The sequence below is a fragment of the Quercus robur genome, chromosome 9 (genome assembly GCF_932294415.1).
Source record: "Quercus robur chromosome 9, dhQueRobu3.1, whole genome shotgun sequence".
Lineage (NCBI taxonomy): Eukaryota > Viridiplantae > Streptophyta > Magnoliopsida > Fagales > Fagaceae > Quercus > Quercus robur.
In genome coordinates, this window is record NC_065542.1 from 7,884,241 (window position 1) to 7,904,945 (window position 20,705).

Here is a 20,705-nt window from a genome sequence, read left to right on the forward strand (position 1 = left end):
CATTGTACTTGAGTTTTTCCTTTCCTGTAGAATTGCTTACTGCCATCCTCATTGCCTCCCAACTGTTTGGCAAAGAAGCCAAGACGATCAGAGCACGAATCTCATCATCAAAATCAATTTCTACAGACGACAATTGATTTGTGATAGTATTAAATTCATTCAGATGTTGTGCTACTAATGCATTCTCTGCCATCTTCAGATTAAACAGTTTCTTCATCAAGTGCACCTTATTGTTTGCTGACGGCTTTTCATACATACCAGACAAAGCCTTCATCAAATCTGCTGTGGTCTTCTCTTTTACAACATTGTGTGCAACAGACCTAGATAGAGTTAACCTGATAACTCCTAGTACCTGTTTGTCAAGAAGAGCCCATTCCTCAGCCTTCATAGCCTCAGGTTTTGTCCCCAAAAGAGGTAGATGCAATTTCCTCCCATAAAGATAATCTTCAATCTGCATCCTCCAATATGCGAAGTCTGTGCCATCAAACTTTTCTATTCCAGACGCCTTTCCTGCTTCCTCTGCCATTGCTCCCACTCAAACCTAACCCTAGGCTCTGATACCAGTTGTAGGGAATTTAACCTAAATTCCAACCTGTGAGAAACAAAATAAATAGAGAAAACACACGCCAAAGAAAAGAATCACACGCACAAGACAATATTTACGTGGTTCGGCAATTTGCCTACATCCACGGAGTTGCAGGGATTTCACTATTATCAGGGAAAATACAATAGTGCACAAGAACACTCTCAAGAAACCCAAATCCCAATTACACCCTAGCACTCTCTCACAGAAAAAATAAGAATAGAAACTGGCTGCCTCTCTTTTCTCTATTTTCTCTCATGCGGCTGCTTACTAGGTTAATTAGGATTTCTCTCTATGTTCTCACGGCTGCATATTTTGCATGTCAAAACCTAATATATATATATATATATATATATATGTCAAAAGTCGGCTGGAGTGGGATTCCCTTTTCAACTAGGATTCTATCAACTTATGTGGACTTGGGCTTGACAATTCAAGTCATACATACAGCCCATTTCAACAGGATATACATCTTCAAAGAGTAGCCCATACCTAATTATCATCACCTTTACATAATTTTGGTACAAAATAACACATTTTTAAAAGTCCTGGCTACCATCTACATCAATTCAATTTACAACTATAAAGAATATGAGAAAATTCTTAGGTACTCTCAAAGCACGTATGGGAGACTTCAAGATGTAGATCTCACCATAAATTTAAAGAGTGGACTCTATCATGAATGAGAGAGGTGAGAGTATCATTTTTTGTGTTCTTGGAGTGTCTAAGAATTACTCAAAAGTATGACATCTTTTTCTACATCTTGAAAACAATTAATTTGCTTGTACATTATTCCAAAGGACGGTGTTCAAAATGTTAAGAGAAAAAGGGATCACATAAAACGAGTGGCAAGTTTTAAACAAACAAAACCAAAAAAACAAAACTAGAGTCTTCAAGGCTTTAGGGATGTGTGGTTGATTGAATAGTTTGGTGAAGAAATTTTTCGTCGTGGACTTTGCTTTGCATGCACTTCCCTTAATATATTGTTAAGAGAGAATGGGTCACGGAGATTAATATGCCCTCAATATATCCCCATTGGCGATGATTCGTAGTGATAACGAAACTTCTGAATTTTGATGTTATCAAATGAGAGTGGCACATTGACTTCTCTCTATATAAATTTGGCTTGCTTGCCAGCTGCCACTAGTCAATTTAATTTATGCACTACTTGCATTCTAGACTCTCAAGTGCTATACTTTGACAAATTTGAACTAGTGGGGTTTACGGTTTTAGTATCACCTCTTATGCTTCAATCCCATCCTTTTCTTCTCGAAAAAAATAACTTTATGATTGATATGATATTATCGGCTTTAAATTGCCCCCTTTATAGTTTTAAAAGGTCTCTATTAGAGTCTAAGGCCTTCATATAAGGAGCATTAAATCTCTTTACTTAGATGAATCTAGTTCACCTAAGAGGTCTTTAAGACATTTTGGTCCCCACACTGAGAGAGAGAGAGAGAGAGAGAGAGCTTGTGATTTTACAAATTTTTTTTTCAAAATATGTTTTTTATTAGATTTTTAGATATTCTTTTCTTTTTTTTTAAATTTAAGAAACTCAAAAATATCAAAATAACATCATTTTAAGGACATCTAATAGCACAATGTAACGAAATTAGATGAAAGAATTACAGTACTGACTACTGAGTAAAAGTTATAGATGTTAAAAGACTAAGCAGAATTTTGATGAAAGTTAACAGGTACAATTTGTAATTTAATCCTTAAACTTTTTTTTTTTTTTTTTTTTAAATAGGACTTTAATCATTTAACCATAACTAACCCATCCATTTCTCAATCTTATGATATAAAGATATCATGCCCATGACAATGCCATGAAGTTTAGCTGCCCCACAACTAACGGAAACCAGGTCATTGCTGCCAACTAATGATTCATACTAGGATCTATTAATGGCTAATCTCAAGTAGTATGACTGTATGCTTGCGAGGTGCTTGGCAGGCATGATATCTGACAAGATAAGAGGAATATATATTGATCTAATCATTGAGTTTTCATATAAAAGAAAGTTTAGGGACAGTTTTTAAGTCACGACTCTAACGTGATCGATTGTGAGTAGTAGTTTATGTGTAAGTGATTGTCCGCTAAATACACTCGACCATCTCAAAAATTTATGACCAAAATTGTAATAAATGATGTCGTCGTAAAAGGGGAAGAAGACTTTTACGTAAAGGCAAGATAAATTGATCACCTAAATCAACTTATTTTAATGTGATTGGTTTCATTGCTTCATGAATGGATCTATTCGTCCTGTTTATCATGCTTTACACAGATTGAATTTTGAAAGTAAGATCTGTTTTGAAGTCATAATTGCCGTGTTGCGTACCCAACACGTGGCACTCATTGCTCACATGACTATAGGAATAACTGGTGCTCAGAGGGGTAAATGGGACCTGTGAGTCACGGACTCACTAGTCCTAGCCGTTTTACACAAATTTGTTGACCAAATAAGAGTCATAATATAATCCACAACAAATTTCATATCTCTTTAAAATGGCTAATGGTTAAAAGCACAACAAATTTTTTATCTTTTTAAAATGGCTAATTGTTAAAAGCAGGTAATAAAATATTGTTAACAGTGAATTCATTTGAAATTTTTATATATTGTGAAAACTATTGTGTCCCTGTCGTTATTTTTTGTTGTGATGACTTTTACCAATGGTTTGAGTTGCAATGTGAATTGAAATGTCTTTTATATTTGAATTATATATATATATATATATATATATATATAAGTTTAGATATATAAATTTACATTTAAATATAATTGACACACAATTAAAGTATAATTAGAAGGACACTTGACATGAAATTAGAGTCTAATTAAATATAGAGACACTTCGCACCAAATGATTGTAAAATTAAAAATACACGTAATTAGAGTATAATAAAATTCTAATTTGGGTTATAACTTTCTCCCCACTTCTAATTTTATATATTATTATATCATATTACAACAATAACCTTCTTTATGTAAATATAATATATTTATTTATTTTAAAATAGGAAAATGTTTTTTGATTTATAAATTAATTTATTAACACTTTTTTCATTCATAAAACACACACATGTAACATGAGAAAATGAATCTTAAAATAACAATTTCCACTCAAAATAACATTCTTATATATATATATATATATATATATGTGTGTGTGTGTAAAGAATAATTTTGTGAATTTTATAGTGTTTAAGTACCATGATTAATTTTATTTCATTTAAATGAAAATAGGACAAAACTTAAGTAGAGTATTTTAAGTGTTATTCCTTAGGTTTTCCTTTTAAGATTCAGTCATGTGGCTATTTAGATAAAACATACACTTCCATTCTGTGAGAAAAAAATCCACATTGTAGAATCTTAAGAAGAGAACCTAAGGAACAGCACCTAAATATTGTACTTAAGTCTTATTCAAAATAGTAAGGTATTACAATGTTAAATCATATGTTAAGTTTGAATCTTAAATTAACAATTTCCATTCAAAATAGCATCCTTACATATGTATATTTAAAGAATAATTCTGTGAAATTTATGATGTTTAGGTACCTTGATTAATTTTGTTTCATTTAAAATGAAAATAGTAGGATATTACAATGTTAGATCATATCTGTTGAGTCCTTCCATTGACTCTACTACAAGTCTACTAGCTACCTTTTGGATAAATATAAATAGGACCTGCAGTGAGGGATACTCCTTGCACGAAGTCATGTGCCATTCTTATTGATATGGGATTGTCCCAAGTCCAAAGTCTAAACAGCTTAGCTCAGTGGTCTCTCTCTCTCTCTCTCTCTCTCTATATATATATATATAAACTTGGCTATTGTATATATATACTCTTCTTTTTTCCTATTGTTAAATCAAATATTACCTGTTTTCTTGCCAAAAGACTTTCCAAGTAAACCCCATTTAAGACGCTTCTCTATCAATTTCAATTTCAATATAAATCATTCAGCAGCAACCCACACTGATTGTCGTTCATTTTTGCCTTGCTTCATGGGTTTGTCTTGTGTAAATGTTTGCACTAAACTTCCAAAGCTTACTACATTAACCTCTCAAAACCTTTTGCTAGGCCTTGTAAAAGACATTCTCATATTGCTACTCTCGTACCTGCCTCAGCTTTGGAAATTCTTATCCTTTAGACATCGAAATCATGATGATTATCAGCCCGAGGATCGGCCATCTCCTTCGTTGGTCTCTGTCCCTTTCCACCTCATAGATGAATCAATCAAGAAGCAACTTCCAATAACAGAATATGGTGACTTGCTCAAAAGAAGAGGAGCTTGTGGTGCTGACGACTTGGTCTGTGTTGTGTGCTTGAATAACATGGAGGCAAGTGATGGGGTTAGAGAGCTTTGCAATTGTTCTCATGTGTTCCACAAGGAGTGCCTAGATGTTTGGATTGGTCAGGGCCAGGTAACATGTCCTTTGTGTAGATCCAAGCTATCACCTAGCCAAAGAGAGGAGCCAGGGTTGGGAGGGGATCCATGGAGATTGGAGAGGTTGAGTTACTTGTTTGGTGAGGATTATGATATGGTTACTTTTTGATTTTGATGTCTAAACTACCAAGCAATAATATGTTATATGCAGTAGTTGAAACTTGAAAGTCTTGTCATAGAAGATTATCAAGGTACTTTAAGGCCATTTCCTAAACATCCCTACTTCTTGTGGGGTATTGTTCTTTCCTTTTAGGCTGGATAAAGTTCTGGATCTATCAAGTATATGAATGTTGAATTGTAAAGTTTTTTGTTTTTTATTTTTTATTTTAAGCTCTAAACTCTTACCTTATCTGTAGAGGGGAGGAGAGGCAAGGGAGCCATGCATAGTCTCCTTATTTGGCTTTCAAAAACTCCCTCCTCCCTGTTGTAATTTAATAATACATATCACTAGTTGACCTCCCTTGAAAGAAAACAAAGTCTGGCTTCATCATTATCTAATCTTAAAGTTGTTTTTAGTTTCAAGGACCCTTGAAAACTATTTATCTGAAATTTGATCATTTCAACTAAAAAATAATCCAAGTTGGCCTACCTCCCTGGGAAAAAATGTTCGACCTTCCAACAGCAAAAACAAGTCTAAAATAATCCAAGTTGCTTTCACGACTTCGATAATTAACAATTAACAAAGCTAATTGAAAATGTCCCTCTTAAGTGCAATAAATTGGATTATTTATCTTACTTTATTTATAATTGATTGTTTGTTTATTTTGGGACAGATTGCAATTTTTTTTTTTTCTGAATAAAATAAAGTATCATATAAAATTTCATGATTTGGTCTTTTCTGAAAAGAAGTTGTCGGCAACTAATTGCTTGAAGGTTAAGGGTATCTTTGGATACCGCTTAATTTGCTAAAAATTAAAAATTTATTGCTGAAAATACTGTAGCAAAATAATTTTTAAATTAATAATAGTGTCGTAGGACCCAATATTTACTTAAAAATCTGCATTTAACGTGTTTGGCTGGGTTGTGAATAGTGCCATGAGATCAAACCAAAAACGCAAAATGGACCAACAAGGAAGACAAAGTCAACGAGTCAAATGGATTAAGATTGTATTATTGCCTCACTGTTTATAGCCTATGACTGTGCGACAGTTGAATAAGATGCATTCTTATGCAGCTGGTTTGAAACTAAAATAGCCTATTTAAAAAAAAAAACAATTTCCGAATAATTGAGTTGCAATACAACATGATTGAAGATGTTCAAAGTTCAAATACAGAACATACAACAAAATTACCCATGAAAAGCCACAACCTCTATAGAAGCTAAAGGTGGAAAAGTTTTTTTGCTAAACTTATACTCTCTCCATCCCAAATTATTTAGCCTAGTTAGAAAAACCTAATTATTTAGGGAAACATCATTAACTACCTTATTTCTTTGAAAAAAGTTAGAAATTTCCTAAATTACCCTTAAACAAATTTGTTTTTCATTGTTGAAGTTTTTTTTTTTTTTTTTTAAATTTTTAAATTTGAATAAAGATGCATGTATAGTGGATTTCAAAATTTAGGTTTTTAATTTTTTTAATTAAAAAAATGCTATCACAAATAAATTAAGGGCATAAAGGGAATGTTAATGAATTAATGGTGTTTGACTTTTCAAATAGAACATAATTTTGGGATATCCCAAAAATGGAATACAGGTCAAACAATTTGGGGCGGAGGGAATATTTGTCATGGTTTTCAAACTCAAATTATTCAATGAACTGTAAAAGAGAGATATTCAAGTTTTTTGAAATTAGTCTGAGATTGAACCGTGATAACATTATAATTAATTTAAAATATAAATAAATATATTAAATTAGTACATATAAAAAAACTAACTAAAATTATCCAATTAAATATAAAGACATATATTTCTTTATATATTATTAGTCAAAATCCATATAATTTTTAAAGATATTTCAACTAATATATCAATATCAAACTCAAATCTCTACTCCTCAATAATAATAATAACACCTACATTTTTTAGAATATTATAATTATAACATGAACCTAAAAATAATGAAAAAAGAAAAAGAAAATGAAAAAAGGATAAGAATTTGTTGTGGGGAAGGATTCAAAATTGAAATGACATATGGTATGACACTTTCAACTGCCCCCATTCAATTTTCCACTATCTTTTTTTCATTTCCAATGCAGTCACAATCTTGGGTTCATAAAACTAAAAAGGTGAAAACATTTGGTACTTACATTTTGGAGTGACGGTCAATTTGGTTCTTACATTTTGATAACAGTCAATTTGGTTTCTGTTATTTTTAACTTGTAGTCAATTTGGTCCATACCGTTAACTACTAACGGAAAATGCTTACGTGGCTAATGGTGCCTACAGTTAGCACATTTGATACTAATGTGGCAAATAAATTAATGAAAATAATTTTTAATAAATATTTTAAAATTCCACTTTGGCATTTTCCCCCAATTTTAATAAAAATAATTTTGATTTTGATTTCACATTTTTAAAGATGAAAAATAAAAATAGAAATCTCAGATTTTCTTTGCATCTTATGGTACTTTTTTGGCAACCAAATACAAAAATACAAATATCATATTAGTACATCAACACAGACCCATTTCATTCGAGACCACCTTTAAACCCGTAGTTTATCCCTCACAATCTCAATTACAAATGTAAACAACCAAGACAAAAGCCAACAAACCCACCCTCTAATATCACCAAACCAATTTTGAGACCAGAAAACCCTACACACCAGCTTGAGCCAAGGTTACCATATTAAAGGGAGATATAGCAAGAGCTTAGGGTTGCGGGTTCTGGGTTTTGGGTTCTGCCTTACGCCGTTGTCACGGTTCCTACCTTGCACCGCCGCCGTTCCTGCCTTGCGCTATCACCAGCCATCAAATCCCATCGTTGAATAGAGATCTAATCGCAACCACCCGATGATCAAGTTTGTTTCCTTTGTAATGGATTTTCTTTTGGTTGTTAGGGTTTAGAAAATGGGGTTTTGAGGTTGATTTTAGATTCCCTGGGTTTGGTGTTTTGATTTGGTTTTTTGAGGTTTCTAAAGGATATTGGCCACTAGATTATCTGGGTTTTTTGTAAACAAATTTAGCTAGACTTGTCCCCATCAAAGCCACAAGATTGGACTCAACACAAAGATACCAACCCAAAATGAGAGGGTTTCCATCTAGGTTTGTTCTTGTTCTTTTTCTTTTTCTTTGTTGGTTTCTGTTTGGTTATTGAGAAAGTTTGCTAGGAATAATTTGTTGAATTTTTTGTATTCTAAAATTTCAATTTCTTATTGGTTATTTCTAATCAGGATGTTTCTCAATTGTATAGAGGTGAGATGTTGTGGAATATGTTCATGAATTCAAGGATTTAAGATAGAAAAATAAAGAAGGTGATTTTGTGTTTGGGAGCCATGAAAATCGAAGAAAATCTGAGATTCCTAATTTTGTTTTCCACCTCTAGAATCATGAAATTAAAATAAAATTTATTTTAATTTCTATTAAAATTGGGAAAATGCCAACGTTGTATTTTAAATATTTATTAAACATTATTTTTATTAATTTATTCGCCACCTAAGTATCAAATATGCCAACTGTATACACCATTAGCCACATATGCATTTTTCGTTACTAAGTTAACAGTAGGGACTAAATTGATTGCAAATTGAAAATAGTATGGACCAAATTGATTGCTACCAAAATGTAGGGACCAAATTGACTATGATCCCAAAATGATATTTTCGCCAACTAAAAATTAGTGTGTGTTTGGTTCCACGTTGCGTTTGCTGAAGCTGCGTTTCTGTTTTTTTTTTTTTTTTTTTTTTTTTTTTTTTTTTTTCACGCGTTTTGTTTTGGAGTAATGCGGTTACTGTTCAATGAACAATAACCGCAAATGTTGACTTTCTGCAGTGAACAGTGCACATATGCACTATTTACGGACTTACAAATTACACTTTTTATCAACTTTTTCATTAAAAATAGGTCCCACGATACTATTCACACATTTAAAAATTATTTTACTACAGTGTTTTCAGTTTTCAGTTTTCAGTTTCAGCAAAATAAGTTCTATCTAAACACACCCTTAGTACAAAGTAAAGCAAAAGAGTAGTCATCTAGGGGTGTGGACAAAACAAAGAAGAAGAGTAAGAAGAAGGGGTTCATTCAGGTGACCTACGGCATGATGAAAGCTGCCTGCTATGAGGGTTGGTTTTTTCATTTTTGCTTTCTTCTTCTTCTTCATTGTCTTCTTCTTCTCTTTTTCTTTTTTTTTTTTTTTTTTTGGTTCCAGATTTGAAAAAACCTGAAGTACTACAAAAAGTTCGGTCAGTATTGGCCTAAACTTTGCCCAAAAAAAGGAATCGTGTGAACCATAAAAACCGGTCACGGTTCTTAGAACCGTATGGTCCGATCGGGGTTCAAGTGGTTCTGTGCATTTTTCATATGGAGCGGTTCTTAAGGTTAAAAGAACTGCAACAATGAGAAGGTCAGAGTTAACTGGGTCAGACCGTACGGTTCAATCCGGGTTTAAAAACCATGATATTTGTTTACTTGTTAAAAGTTAATTAAAGTATAATTGTGTCTAAAGAATTGGAACTTTAAAAAACTATACATAAGAAAATAAGCTAAAAAAATTAAAAGAAGAAATCATTTCTAGGAAGTAGGCAAACCATCTATTGTAATTTCAAGATGGTGAACTCCTTTTTTCTCTTTTTTTTTTTTTTTTTTGATGAACTTTTTTTCTCTTTTTTTACTTTTTTAAATAATCAAGCTACAAATAAAGACATAATTGAAGATGTTCAAACCCAAAATGCATAACAAATTAACAACAAAATTATCCATGAAAAGCACCAACCTCTTTCACAAGCCTAAGGTCAGAAACTTTTTGCTAAACTTTTATTTGTCTATTTGCTTAAAGTTAATTAAAATATAATTGTATCTAAAAAAAAAAAATTGGAACTTTATTAAATTATACATAAGAAGTTTAAAGAAGAAACCAGTATCAAACATAAAAATAAACTAGATATCACATACCACTGCTATTGAGGGTATAAAGTCATATAATAAGGGTCCGGTGTTGGGTCTCAAATAATATTATCACAAATATTAGCAATCCAAAATAGCAGTCACACACAAGAACACAAATATTTACGTGAAAAACCCTTTTTCTTGAAGGGAAAAAACCACGGGACAAACTCCGAATAATTTCACTATTATCAAATCAATTATAATAATTCTTGTGTATGTCCCACGGTTAAAGAAAAATCTCTCTTATTTCTTTACTCTCTCACACACACACACCAATTATCTCTTTCAAACGTAGCAACACTTTACTCTCTCCTCCTTGGTTATCTCCTCGAAGGCGGCAACCCTTTACTATCTCCTCCTTGGCTATCTTCTTGAAGGCAGCAATACCTTACTCTCTCCTTCCTCTTGCGTTTCTCTCAAGCAAAAATCTCTTTTCTCTCTCTTGGTTTCACGCTCTATTTTCCTTTTCCCCATAGGGAGGACTTTTGGGCCAAAGCCATTAAATTCTTTGTAGTATTGTCTATTTATAAGACTCTTTTGCTATTCTCTCTTAGACTAAAAATACATTACCTCTTTAACAAGGAATCTATTTCCTCTTGAACTAGGAATACATTATTTCTTTAATAAGGAATAGACTTCCTTTCACACCAAGGAATAGTCTTTCCTTCTATAACAAGGAAATCCAAATTAATTTTTTATTCTTCAACTAGGAAACCTAATTATCTTTCCTAGTCACAATTGGAATTTAAGGCAATTTCCCAACAATCTCCACCTTGAATCAAATTCCATCAATTGTCCTCAACTCTCTTCTTTCCTCTTGGGATAGCTCCTGCCTTAGTCAAGTAGTCCTCTTTTCCTCTTGGAATAGCTTCACCTTAATCAAAACAATCTCTTCTCTTCCATCTTAATTCACACAAAGAGTCATCCACTAAATCAACCAAGCTCTAATACCACTGTTGGTCTTTTCTTTCACAGCATTGTGCGCAACTGATCTTTATAGAGTTAATCGAATAATTCCTAATACTTGTCTATCAAGAAGATTCTATTCTTCATCCTTCATAGTATCAGGTTTCTTCCCTAAAAGAGGCAGATGCCACTTCTTCCCATAGAGATAATCTTCAATCTGCATCCTCCAAGATCCAAAGTCTGTTCCATCAAAATTTTCAATTCCTGAAGCCTTGTCTTCTTCTCTGGCCATCAATTCTGCTCTAACCTTAACTCTGATACTACTTGTTAGGTCCATCAAATAATATTATCACAAATATTAGCAATCCAAAATAGCAATCACACACAAAAACACAAATATTTACATGGAAAACCCTTTCTCTTGAAGGGAAAAAACCACGGGACAAACTCCGAATAATTTCATTATTATCAAATCAATTACAATAATTCTTGTGTATGTCTCATGGCTAAAGAAAAATCACTCTTATTTTTTTTTTACTCTCACACACACACACTAATTATCTCTTTCAAACGCAGCAACACTTTTCTCTCTCCTCCTTGGCTATCTCCTCGAAGGCAGCAACCCTTTACTATCTCCTTCTTGGCTATCTTCTTGAAGGCGGCAATACCTTGCTCTCTCCATCCTCTTGCGTTCCTCCCAAGTGAAAATCCCTTTTCTCTCTCTTGGTTTCACACTCTATTTTCCCTCTCCCCATACGGAGACCTTTGGGCCAAAGCCATTAAATTCTTTATAGTATTGTCTATTTATAAGACTCTTTTAGTATTCTCTCTTAGACTAGAAATACATTACCTCTTTAACAAGGAGTCTATTTCCTCTTGGACTACGAATACATTAACTCTTTAATAAGAAATAGACTTCCTCCTACACCAAGGAATAGTCTTTCTTTCTATAACAAGGAAACCCAAATTAATTTTTCCTTCTTCAACTAGGAAACCTAATTATCTTTCCCAATCATAATTGGAATTTGAGGCAATTTCCCAACATTCGAAAGGAGAATCAACAAGCAATACCTGTAATGTTGCCATCACTGAAAGTATGACACCGATGATGGGTAGTAGTACCTGTAGTTATAGAATTATTTAAGGATGAAATATTTGATAATCTAGATTCTAGATGAAATTATGTGAATCCTAATCAATGATCATGTCAGCAACATAGAATCATACTGGGCTAGAGTTACGATGATACTAGTGAACTTGGTTTCCAAACGGAGAACAATTATACCCACTGAAGTCACAACTCTTCAATCTTTAATGAGATTATTATCAGTTTTTAGGAAATTTTCTTTTTGTTCTTTTTTTTTTTTTTTTTTTTTGGGTGGACAGAATAAGTATTGTTCCTATTCACTTCATAGTCAATGTTAGCTTAGTATGCTTATCTACCTACTTTAGAATTTCTACATTCCCATGTATTATTCGGTGGTGTAATACCTAGTTACTCTACATCAATGGCAAAAATATTTATAGAATTTATATGTTCATGTTTGTTTATATGAATTCTTCAATGTCAATCTTTTGATCTCCACCAAATCTAGCCAGAGCTCGCAAGATCAGGGCCGACCCTAGGCCTAGGCCATTTAGGCCATGGCCTAAGGCCCCCAAATATTGGGCGGTAATTTTTTTTTTTTTTTAATTAAAGAAAAAGTGTGAGTTAGGTGTATATTTTATCCAAATCTTAAGAAGGCCTGAAATATTAAAGTTATGTTGGTATATTACAAGTTTTATTACATAGGTCCTACAAATTGATATGTCACCAATGAAGTAATTCAATACTCATTTATTATTTTGTTGAAGTGCCACCTCATTGTGACATAAGTTTGTAAGCTTTTTGTAGGAAAATTTGTAATAAGTTTAGCATTTTCTCCACACACACAAAAAAAAAAAAAAAAAAAAAAAAAAAAAAAAAACTCATGTGACAGGAATATGATCGATGTTACTTAAATAATATAATAAAATGAATGTTTGAATAACTTTTCTTTTATTGGTGATATGCTAATTTGTAAAACCTATATAGTAATTATCATTAGCTCACTTTGGGTGAATTAGTCATATAAGTAAGAATTAATCATGGATTTTAAACAAAATAAAAATAAATAAATATTATTTAAGTAATATTTATATGTAAAAAGGCTTTTATAAATTTCTCGCCTTAGGCCTCAAACAAACTTGGGCCGGCCTGCACAAGATCTACACAATCTGAACAAAAACTTGGTAAAGATAGGGGGATTTTGGCAAGATTGCAAGAAATTTGAGCTGAGAATCTGTTGAATTGGATTATATAAGGTTTTAAAGGGAAGACATGCCATTCAACATGTTGCCTTCAGGTCCTTCGGGTCCTAATGAGATAAAAAAAATCTCTCTCTCACATCATGTGTGAGTCCTACTTGTGAGAGTGAAATATCATACAACCCATCTTATGAGACAATTTGGAATACTTTCCCAACCTCTCTAGTGGACCCAAAATTCCTAACTCTAAGCATAAACGGTCCATATTCAAGAGAACCATTTTGTGAACAAAAACGGAGCCGAGTGTGACCAAAGAAGACCCATGACCCTAAATGACAAAACAAAGCAGAACAAAGGAATATGAAAAAAACAGAGTAAATATCTATCTGATCCCCAAACCAAACAAGAGCCCACCTCTTATCAGTATTTCCCCAAAACCCTAAAATCTGTGGCTCTCTCTCTCTGTAATGGAGATGATTTTCATATCTGACAAAAACCCATCTCCGCAACCAAGAAGCAATCACAGAAACCATCATTGACATGTCACCACCGCCACCACCTCAGCCACCAATCACAAACGCCCACACCACCACCACCCTCCCTGACCTCTTCCTCAAAGCTCTCTCCATTTGCTTCCTCTTCTCCTCCTCTCCTTCTTGTTCATCAAAACCCCATATTTTGAAACTCCCATTTCTCACTTTCCCATCAAACCCACGTCGCTTTCTTCAAATCTCAACCATGTCTCTCCCATCCCAAACCCCAAAAACCAACCTCCACGCCTTCACAAACCCACAGTCTCTCTCCGAGTGGCTCAAACCCAGATTGCCCTCCGACTCTTTCGCCTCCTGGGGCGTCAAACCAGGCACCAAGAACGTCCACAACCTCTGGCTCGAGCTCGCCGAAGGCGAAACCTCTCTCGCCGATTCCACCCCACCAATTCGCACAGTTCAAGTCCTCACGGTCCGAATTATCGACGAAAACAACCGGGTCCTCATAGAAACCCACCAGGAACTATCCGACGGCAGTTTGAGAAACCGGCATCGACCCTTATCGGAGAAGATGAAGCCGAACGAGGAACCCGAATCGGCAGTTCATCGGGCGGTGAGAGAAGAGCTCGGTTCGATACTAAATGGGTCAGTCAACGAAAGCATTGTGAGGATTGTACCTGGGTCGTATCGGAACAGAGTGGAGGAGAGGAATTCGGCATCGTATCCGGGTCTGCCGGCGTGTTACGTGCTGCATTCGATGGACGCTGTGGTGGAGGGCTTGCCGGACGGGGAGTTTTGCACGGAGGAGCTCGGGGAGGAGTATGGTGATCTCGACGAGACAAAGGCGGTGGCAGACGAGGCTGTCTCGGTCAAGAAGCATTTTTGGAAATGGGTTTCTGCTGATTCGATCGAATCTTAATATGCGGTTGGTTTTCTTGAATTGAATTTGGCCGAGGTTTTATAGCATAACAAAATTTTTTTCATAAGTTTGGTTTGGTATATGATATGATGCGATAATGTTTCTTGTTGTCGATCATGATACATGAATTCGTGTTAATAAAAGTAATAATGTTGCTGTATATGAAGGATTGGTAATACATTTTGTAGCATTGGAAAGTGCAAGATTCAATTTTGAGGTTAATGTAAATATATAGCATTTGCACAAAAATACAGTCCTTGTTTTTTTTATGGATAGTTGTAAATTTTATTGCTTTGATGTTTAATTCTATGTTTTTGTTCGAGCTTAATCCCAAACTGATGCGCAAGCTTACTAGAACTAATGCAGCTAAGGACTATGATGATTAAGTGGGTTTTCTTGTTTACTAGGGATAAGATTATGATGTAGGTAAATTTTTGGGGGAGAAGTTCTACAGTGGTGATAGTTGGCTAGAAATGTTGGCAATTGCCATTAGCTGGAGAGAGGGTGTGATTGTGAGTTTAGATGTTGTGACTAATTGGTCTTGGCTGGAGTAATTTCTCATATGAATTTATTGCTAAGATATTGGCCTCTAGAATAAGATCAATTTTAGATCACCTGAGTGCTCCAAACCAGGCTGTTTTTCATGCCTGAAAGATGGATAGCTGAAAACTCCATAGTGATCCAAGAAATAGCCCACAATTTTAAAATGATGAAAAAAAGGAAGGGTTTTGATTGGGTTTCAAATTGGATATGCAAAGAGCCTATGATAGGATTGAGTGAGATTTCTTCTAGATGTGTTGTATAAGTTTGGCAGGAACGCAATACCCACACCTTTGAAAATAAAGAGAGATCTCTAGATCTCCTAAAATCTCTTCTTTTAGGTATTCTATTTCAGTGGTCTAGAGTTCGGGGTTACATGCAATGTATTTCCATTCATGCTTTTCTTCTTTCTTTTAGATTTACTACTTGAGTTTCATGTATTTGTTTCAAGTTCAGAGTGTTGACCATTGTGAACACTTTGTACTTTTTTATCAATAAAATTTTTATTACCTATCAAAAAAAAAAGTGTTGTATAAGTTTGGCATCTGTGATAAGATTTCAAAACTGATTCTCCAATGTATCACGACTATGTCATATTCTTTGTTGTCAAATCCAAGTTGGTGTGGAATATTTCAACCGTCTAGAGTACTCTAGTAGGGAGACTCTGACTCTCCCAATTTTTTAATATTATAATATATTATGAAGTTCTATCTGGGCTATTGAGAAGAGGGAATGGGCGACTTGAAGGACTCCAGGCATTAATCACCCAATGTTTGTAGATGGTTTAATTCCTTTTTATAATACAAAGATGAAGGAATTAGATTGTATGTTGGAATGTGTTCAGACATATTGCCTATGGTCTAAACAATCAGTGAATCAAGCTAAATTAGTTTTGTTTGCCTCCAAAAATGTCAGTAGATCAGTCATTAACAGCTTCTGTAGTAAGTGGGGTTTACAAGAACATTTCCTTGGAATCAAGGCATCTAGGTAGCTCACTATTCTCACCAGAAAAAAGTCTACTGATTTTAATTTTCCTAAAGAAAGACTTGAATCAAGACACTCTATAAAAATAGTTTATCATGGGCTGGTAAGTATACTCTATAAAATCTTTGGCTCAAGCTCTTCCCCTTTATACAATGTCTACTTTAAAAATTTTTAATTGAGTTTGAAATGGAATGGATAAATTGGGGAAGAGGTTTTGGTGGCAATCATCTAGGATTTAGCAGAGCCATATGGCTCTGAAAGCTTGGAGTGAGTTGACCTTTGAAAGTCAAATTAGCTTCATGACTGATGTTTGATGGTGACAGATGTGACCTCTATGGAATAAAGTTGGAACATGAAATTTCATGTGTTTCTTAAATGTACATTACCATTGCCAGAATTGGTCTGGTTTTGGCATTAGATGGGGTCTAAACTTGCAGCAACTGCCCCCTCGCCTCTCAAGGTGTCTGATTTGATCAACCCTGAACTCCGTTGTTGGAGAGCTTCTTTGGTTCACGACCTTTTCGCTCCTACGCATGCTCAAGCCATTCTATCTATCCCCATTCCCATCAGACCTAGATCTGACAAGCTCATTTGGATTCCAATTCAAAGGGCCTTTTCTTTGTTAAAGCTGCCTACAAAGAGATTACCACCCACTCCAATCCTCAATCTCCACCCAATGTGAATTGGAATCTGCTGTGGAAGTTTAAAGCTCCCGAGAGGATCAAAATGTTCCTCTGGAGAGTTGGGACCAATGCTCTTCCTACCAAAGAGAACCTCTTGAATCGTTTGGAAGTGGATGATCCAACATGCTTGCTTTGTAACCAAGAGTCCGAGTCAATTTGCCACTTATTCCTCAAGTGTCCTATTGCAAGAGCATTATGGTTTTCAACCTGTTGGGGGGTTTAAAGCAGAAGAGCATACTTTAAGGTCACACTCGGACATTGTCCAGCTGATTCTCAACCCACCACCATCTCTTTGTCCAGCTTATGATCAATGGCTTGTCTCCCTTAACATGGCATTTACCCTTGATGAAATTTGGCAAACTCGTAATGTTGTATTACACCTCAAGGCCCCTGTTGACATTCAGGCTTCTAGGTAGACATACAAATCAACACTAATGTCCCCGATTCAAGATCAACCTTAGCAGTCATTGCTAGGGATGATCATGGAGCTGTTCTCAAAGTGTGGGCTAGAATCACCCCCGTTCATCCTCCTCTCCAAGTCGAAGCCTTGGCCTTGCTGTGGGCTGTCCAGCTTGCAAAGAGAGAAAGATGGAGCCACGTTTTCATTGAAGCTGACTCAAAAATCTGCATCGACGCCATCCTTTCAGGTGATAAGGATCAAGCTGGGTCTATCTCCCACATTGTCTCTGATATTCATGATCTAGCCTCGTCCTTCCTGTCATGGTCTTTCTACTGGGTTCGTAGAAGTTGCAACCAGGCTACTCATGTTGCAGCCAAGTTCGCCTTAGATTCTCGTATTTCTTGTTTTTTTTTTTTTTTTTTTTTCGGGCAACCTTCCCCCTTCGATTTCTGATGTTTGTAAGGAGGACGTCCTCAATGTTTTTTTCCTTTTCCTAGTGAATGAATTGCAATTTATCCCCCCCAAAAAAAAAAGTCTTAAACCGATTAGATTGGTAGTGGGTCCTCCTACTGATCTAATTAGAGGCCCTATTTCAATTGATTAGTTCACTATAATGGCAGTTGTGATTTTTTATATTCTTTGGAAAGCTTGGAATGTTGTTGTATTTGGCAATGAACATAGAGATCTACGTATCTTGCCAAGAAGAGTCCAGTCCAACTGGTTTATGCTGAATATTCAAAGCAAACTGAGAAGACAATGCCCACTAGTGCAAATAGGTTAAGTTGAACTTGGATGCAGCTAGAAACAAAAGGGAAACTTGTTTGGCAATTATAGCAAGAAATTCTAGAGGCAAGAAGGATCTCTTACATCTGCTAGTCTAGCAAGAAATGCTTGTCTAGTTGTGACTTAATAAATTCTCGCAATTTACAATAGAAATTCTCTCACATCTACCCATATATCGTTAGCCACACGTCTCTGTCCAATCTTTGTTGAACATTTGCACCATGTATATGGATAACCTCAAACCAAATCAGCTAGATGATAGCAGTTTAAGGCATTTTTTTTTTTAAGGCTTTCATCTGCCATAGCTAGTCTGTGTTAAAATTGACTCAGCAATTTTAAACAGGTAAGAATGTTTTAGTAGAGTGGTGAATAAGTGACGAGGTTCACTATAAGGACTGTATAATTTGTTCTATGTTAGCATCATATTTTCTCATCTACACAATCTCTCATTGAAATCAGAAATCCAAAACAAAAAAATATATATATCCCTATAACAAGCCATGGTAGAGGTTCATACCTGGAAAGATGTTAGAGGCTAGAGCAATGGCCAAGACTACTCCCTTCTTGCCTTTTTTGAGTGCTCATAAAACTCCATTAGGATCCAATGGCTATCCGCCAACCATTTCTTACACCATAGCATCAATGTGGTGCCTTGAATAGGTTTGGATTGGGATTTGAATATATATATGTTTCCACTGTAAAGCTAAATCAGCATGCTCTACCCGTCCTCTCAGCTCAGAATGCATTTGATCAGTCTAGCTTTGCTTCTAAGCCTTTCCATAACATAATTGTTCAATTTTGTCTCAAATCAGGAAATAGACAATGGGAGCTTGTTCCCCCAATAAATCTTGAATGGCATCAATTGTCCATGGTGGTTCTCAAGCCCTCAGCAATTCCAATTTAAAATTTCAATGTTCACATCAGGCCTGGTAACAAGCTTTGTCAACTGGGCCTAAATAGTGCCCAAAATGGCCCATAATGTTCACAGATTTTTGTTGCCTTTGTAACCTAAAAAAAATATGGCTTTGTAAACTCGGCCTAAATAGTGCTTTTCTGTTGGCTTGTAGCCCTTGCAGATTCTTTGGTGTCAGTATTTTTTTTTTTTTTTTTTGGTTAAGGCATTCATTAGTAAACCATTTTATGGAAAACTAAATAAGCTACTAACTTTTTTCACAAAATTTTCAAATTCTCATAAAAATGTTCCTAAAATTGATACTTAATATATGTTCTAAAATGAAAAACTGAATAAGTTACTAACCAAACCTCTGTTTTTACCTTCCAAATAATCCAACTTTTACTTTTTTTTTATATATATATAATAAAATAGGAAAATAATCTTTTATTATCTTTCCCTATTCATCCAAACACACTTAGAGAAATATTTTCTTTCTCATTTCCTTATTATTTTCTCTTCTTCTTTCTTTCATTCTCTCAAACCAAACATAGCTTTATGACTTATTGTTTGGATTGATATTTGAAAGGGATGATGGGAGAATAAAAGGGAGTATAATAGAGTTGGTTGAAAATATGAAGCTAGCCTAGTTTCAGATCCTCTAGAGTTTTTAGAGTACTCTACTAATAGATTTCTTTAAATCCTATCCATTCTTTTATGATTTAAGGGTTTAGATTTTTTTTTTATCAGTATTCCACTAATAATACTCTTAAAATAATAAAATGATGTTGCAAACAAAATATAAAAAAGTATTGTTAATGGACTGCTAATATCACAAAATCTAGATCATTAAATGGAAAACTGAATAAGTTACTAACCTAACCTCTATTTTTCCTTTCCAAATAATCCAACTTTTAGTTATATATATATATATATATATAATAAAATAGGAAAATAATATTGTATTATCTTTCCCTATTCATCCAAACACACCTAGAGAAATATTTTCTTTCTCATTTCCTTATTATTTTCTCTTCTTCTTTCTTTCATTCTCTCAATCCAAACATAGCTTTATAAATTATTGTTTAGATTGAGAGGGATGATGGGAGAATAAAAGAGAGTATAATAAAGTTGGTCGGAAATATGAAACCTGGTTTCAAATCCTCTAGAGTTTTTAAGATACTCTACTAATAGAATTCTTTAAATCATAACCATTCTTTTATGATTTAAGGATTTAGACTTTATCTTATCAACATTCTACTAATAATACTCTTAAAATAATAAAATAATGTTGCAAACAAAATATAAAAAAATATTATTAATAGACTACTGACATTACAGAATCTAAATCATTAAACCATAAAAAAATTATTTGGTAAAGTACTCCAAAAATTCTAGATGAGCTAAATTCGTTCCAGAGACTACCACGTTAGTTTTTCGCATAAATATGGCCTTTACACTTATTATTCTCTTTTGATTGGATTGGTGCCTTACAACTATTCTTATCCCTGGATAAGACGTATCGGCATCAACAAGCTAATGTTGGGTCATGTGTCAATAGAACAAAGTCACAACATTGGGAAAAGCAAAAGTGCAAAACCCTATCAGTACATTCAAGACGTGGACATTTGTGTGAAGTTGATCACTAGTCATATATAGAATATGAACAGGGCGTAAAACTAGGATTTTTTACTCGAAGGAACTGAGTTATAGTATTTTTATAAAATTATCAACATTAATATATCCAT

The 20,705-nt window shown here is 34.3% G+C and overlaps 2 protein-coding genes across 2 annotated transcripts; both read left to right on the forward strand.

Annotated features, from left to right (window-relative positions):
• The first annotated feature begins 4,308 nt into the window (after positions 1–4,308).
• LOC126699378 (E3 ubiquitin-protein ligase RHA1B-like) lies at positions 4,309–5,347 on the forward strand. The gene has a single exon (XM_050397136.1). The coding sequence runs from the start codon at positions 4,588–4,590 to the stop codon at positions 5,137–5,139; it is 552 nt and encodes a 183-aa protein (XP_050253093.1). The 5' UTR covers positions 4,309–4,587; the 3' UTR covers positions 5,140–5,347.
• Positions 5,348–13,576: 8,229 nt separating this feature from the next.
• On the forward strand, positions 13,577–14,924 carry LOC126699340 (uncharacterized). The gene has a single exon (XM_050397095.1). The coding sequence runs from the start codon at positions 13,809–13,811 to the stop codon at positions 14,673–14,675; it is 867 nt and encodes a 288-aa protein (XP_050253052.1). The 5' UTR covers positions 13,577–13,808; the 3' UTR covers positions 14,676–14,924.
• Positions 14,925–20,705: the final 5,781 nt, after the last annotated feature.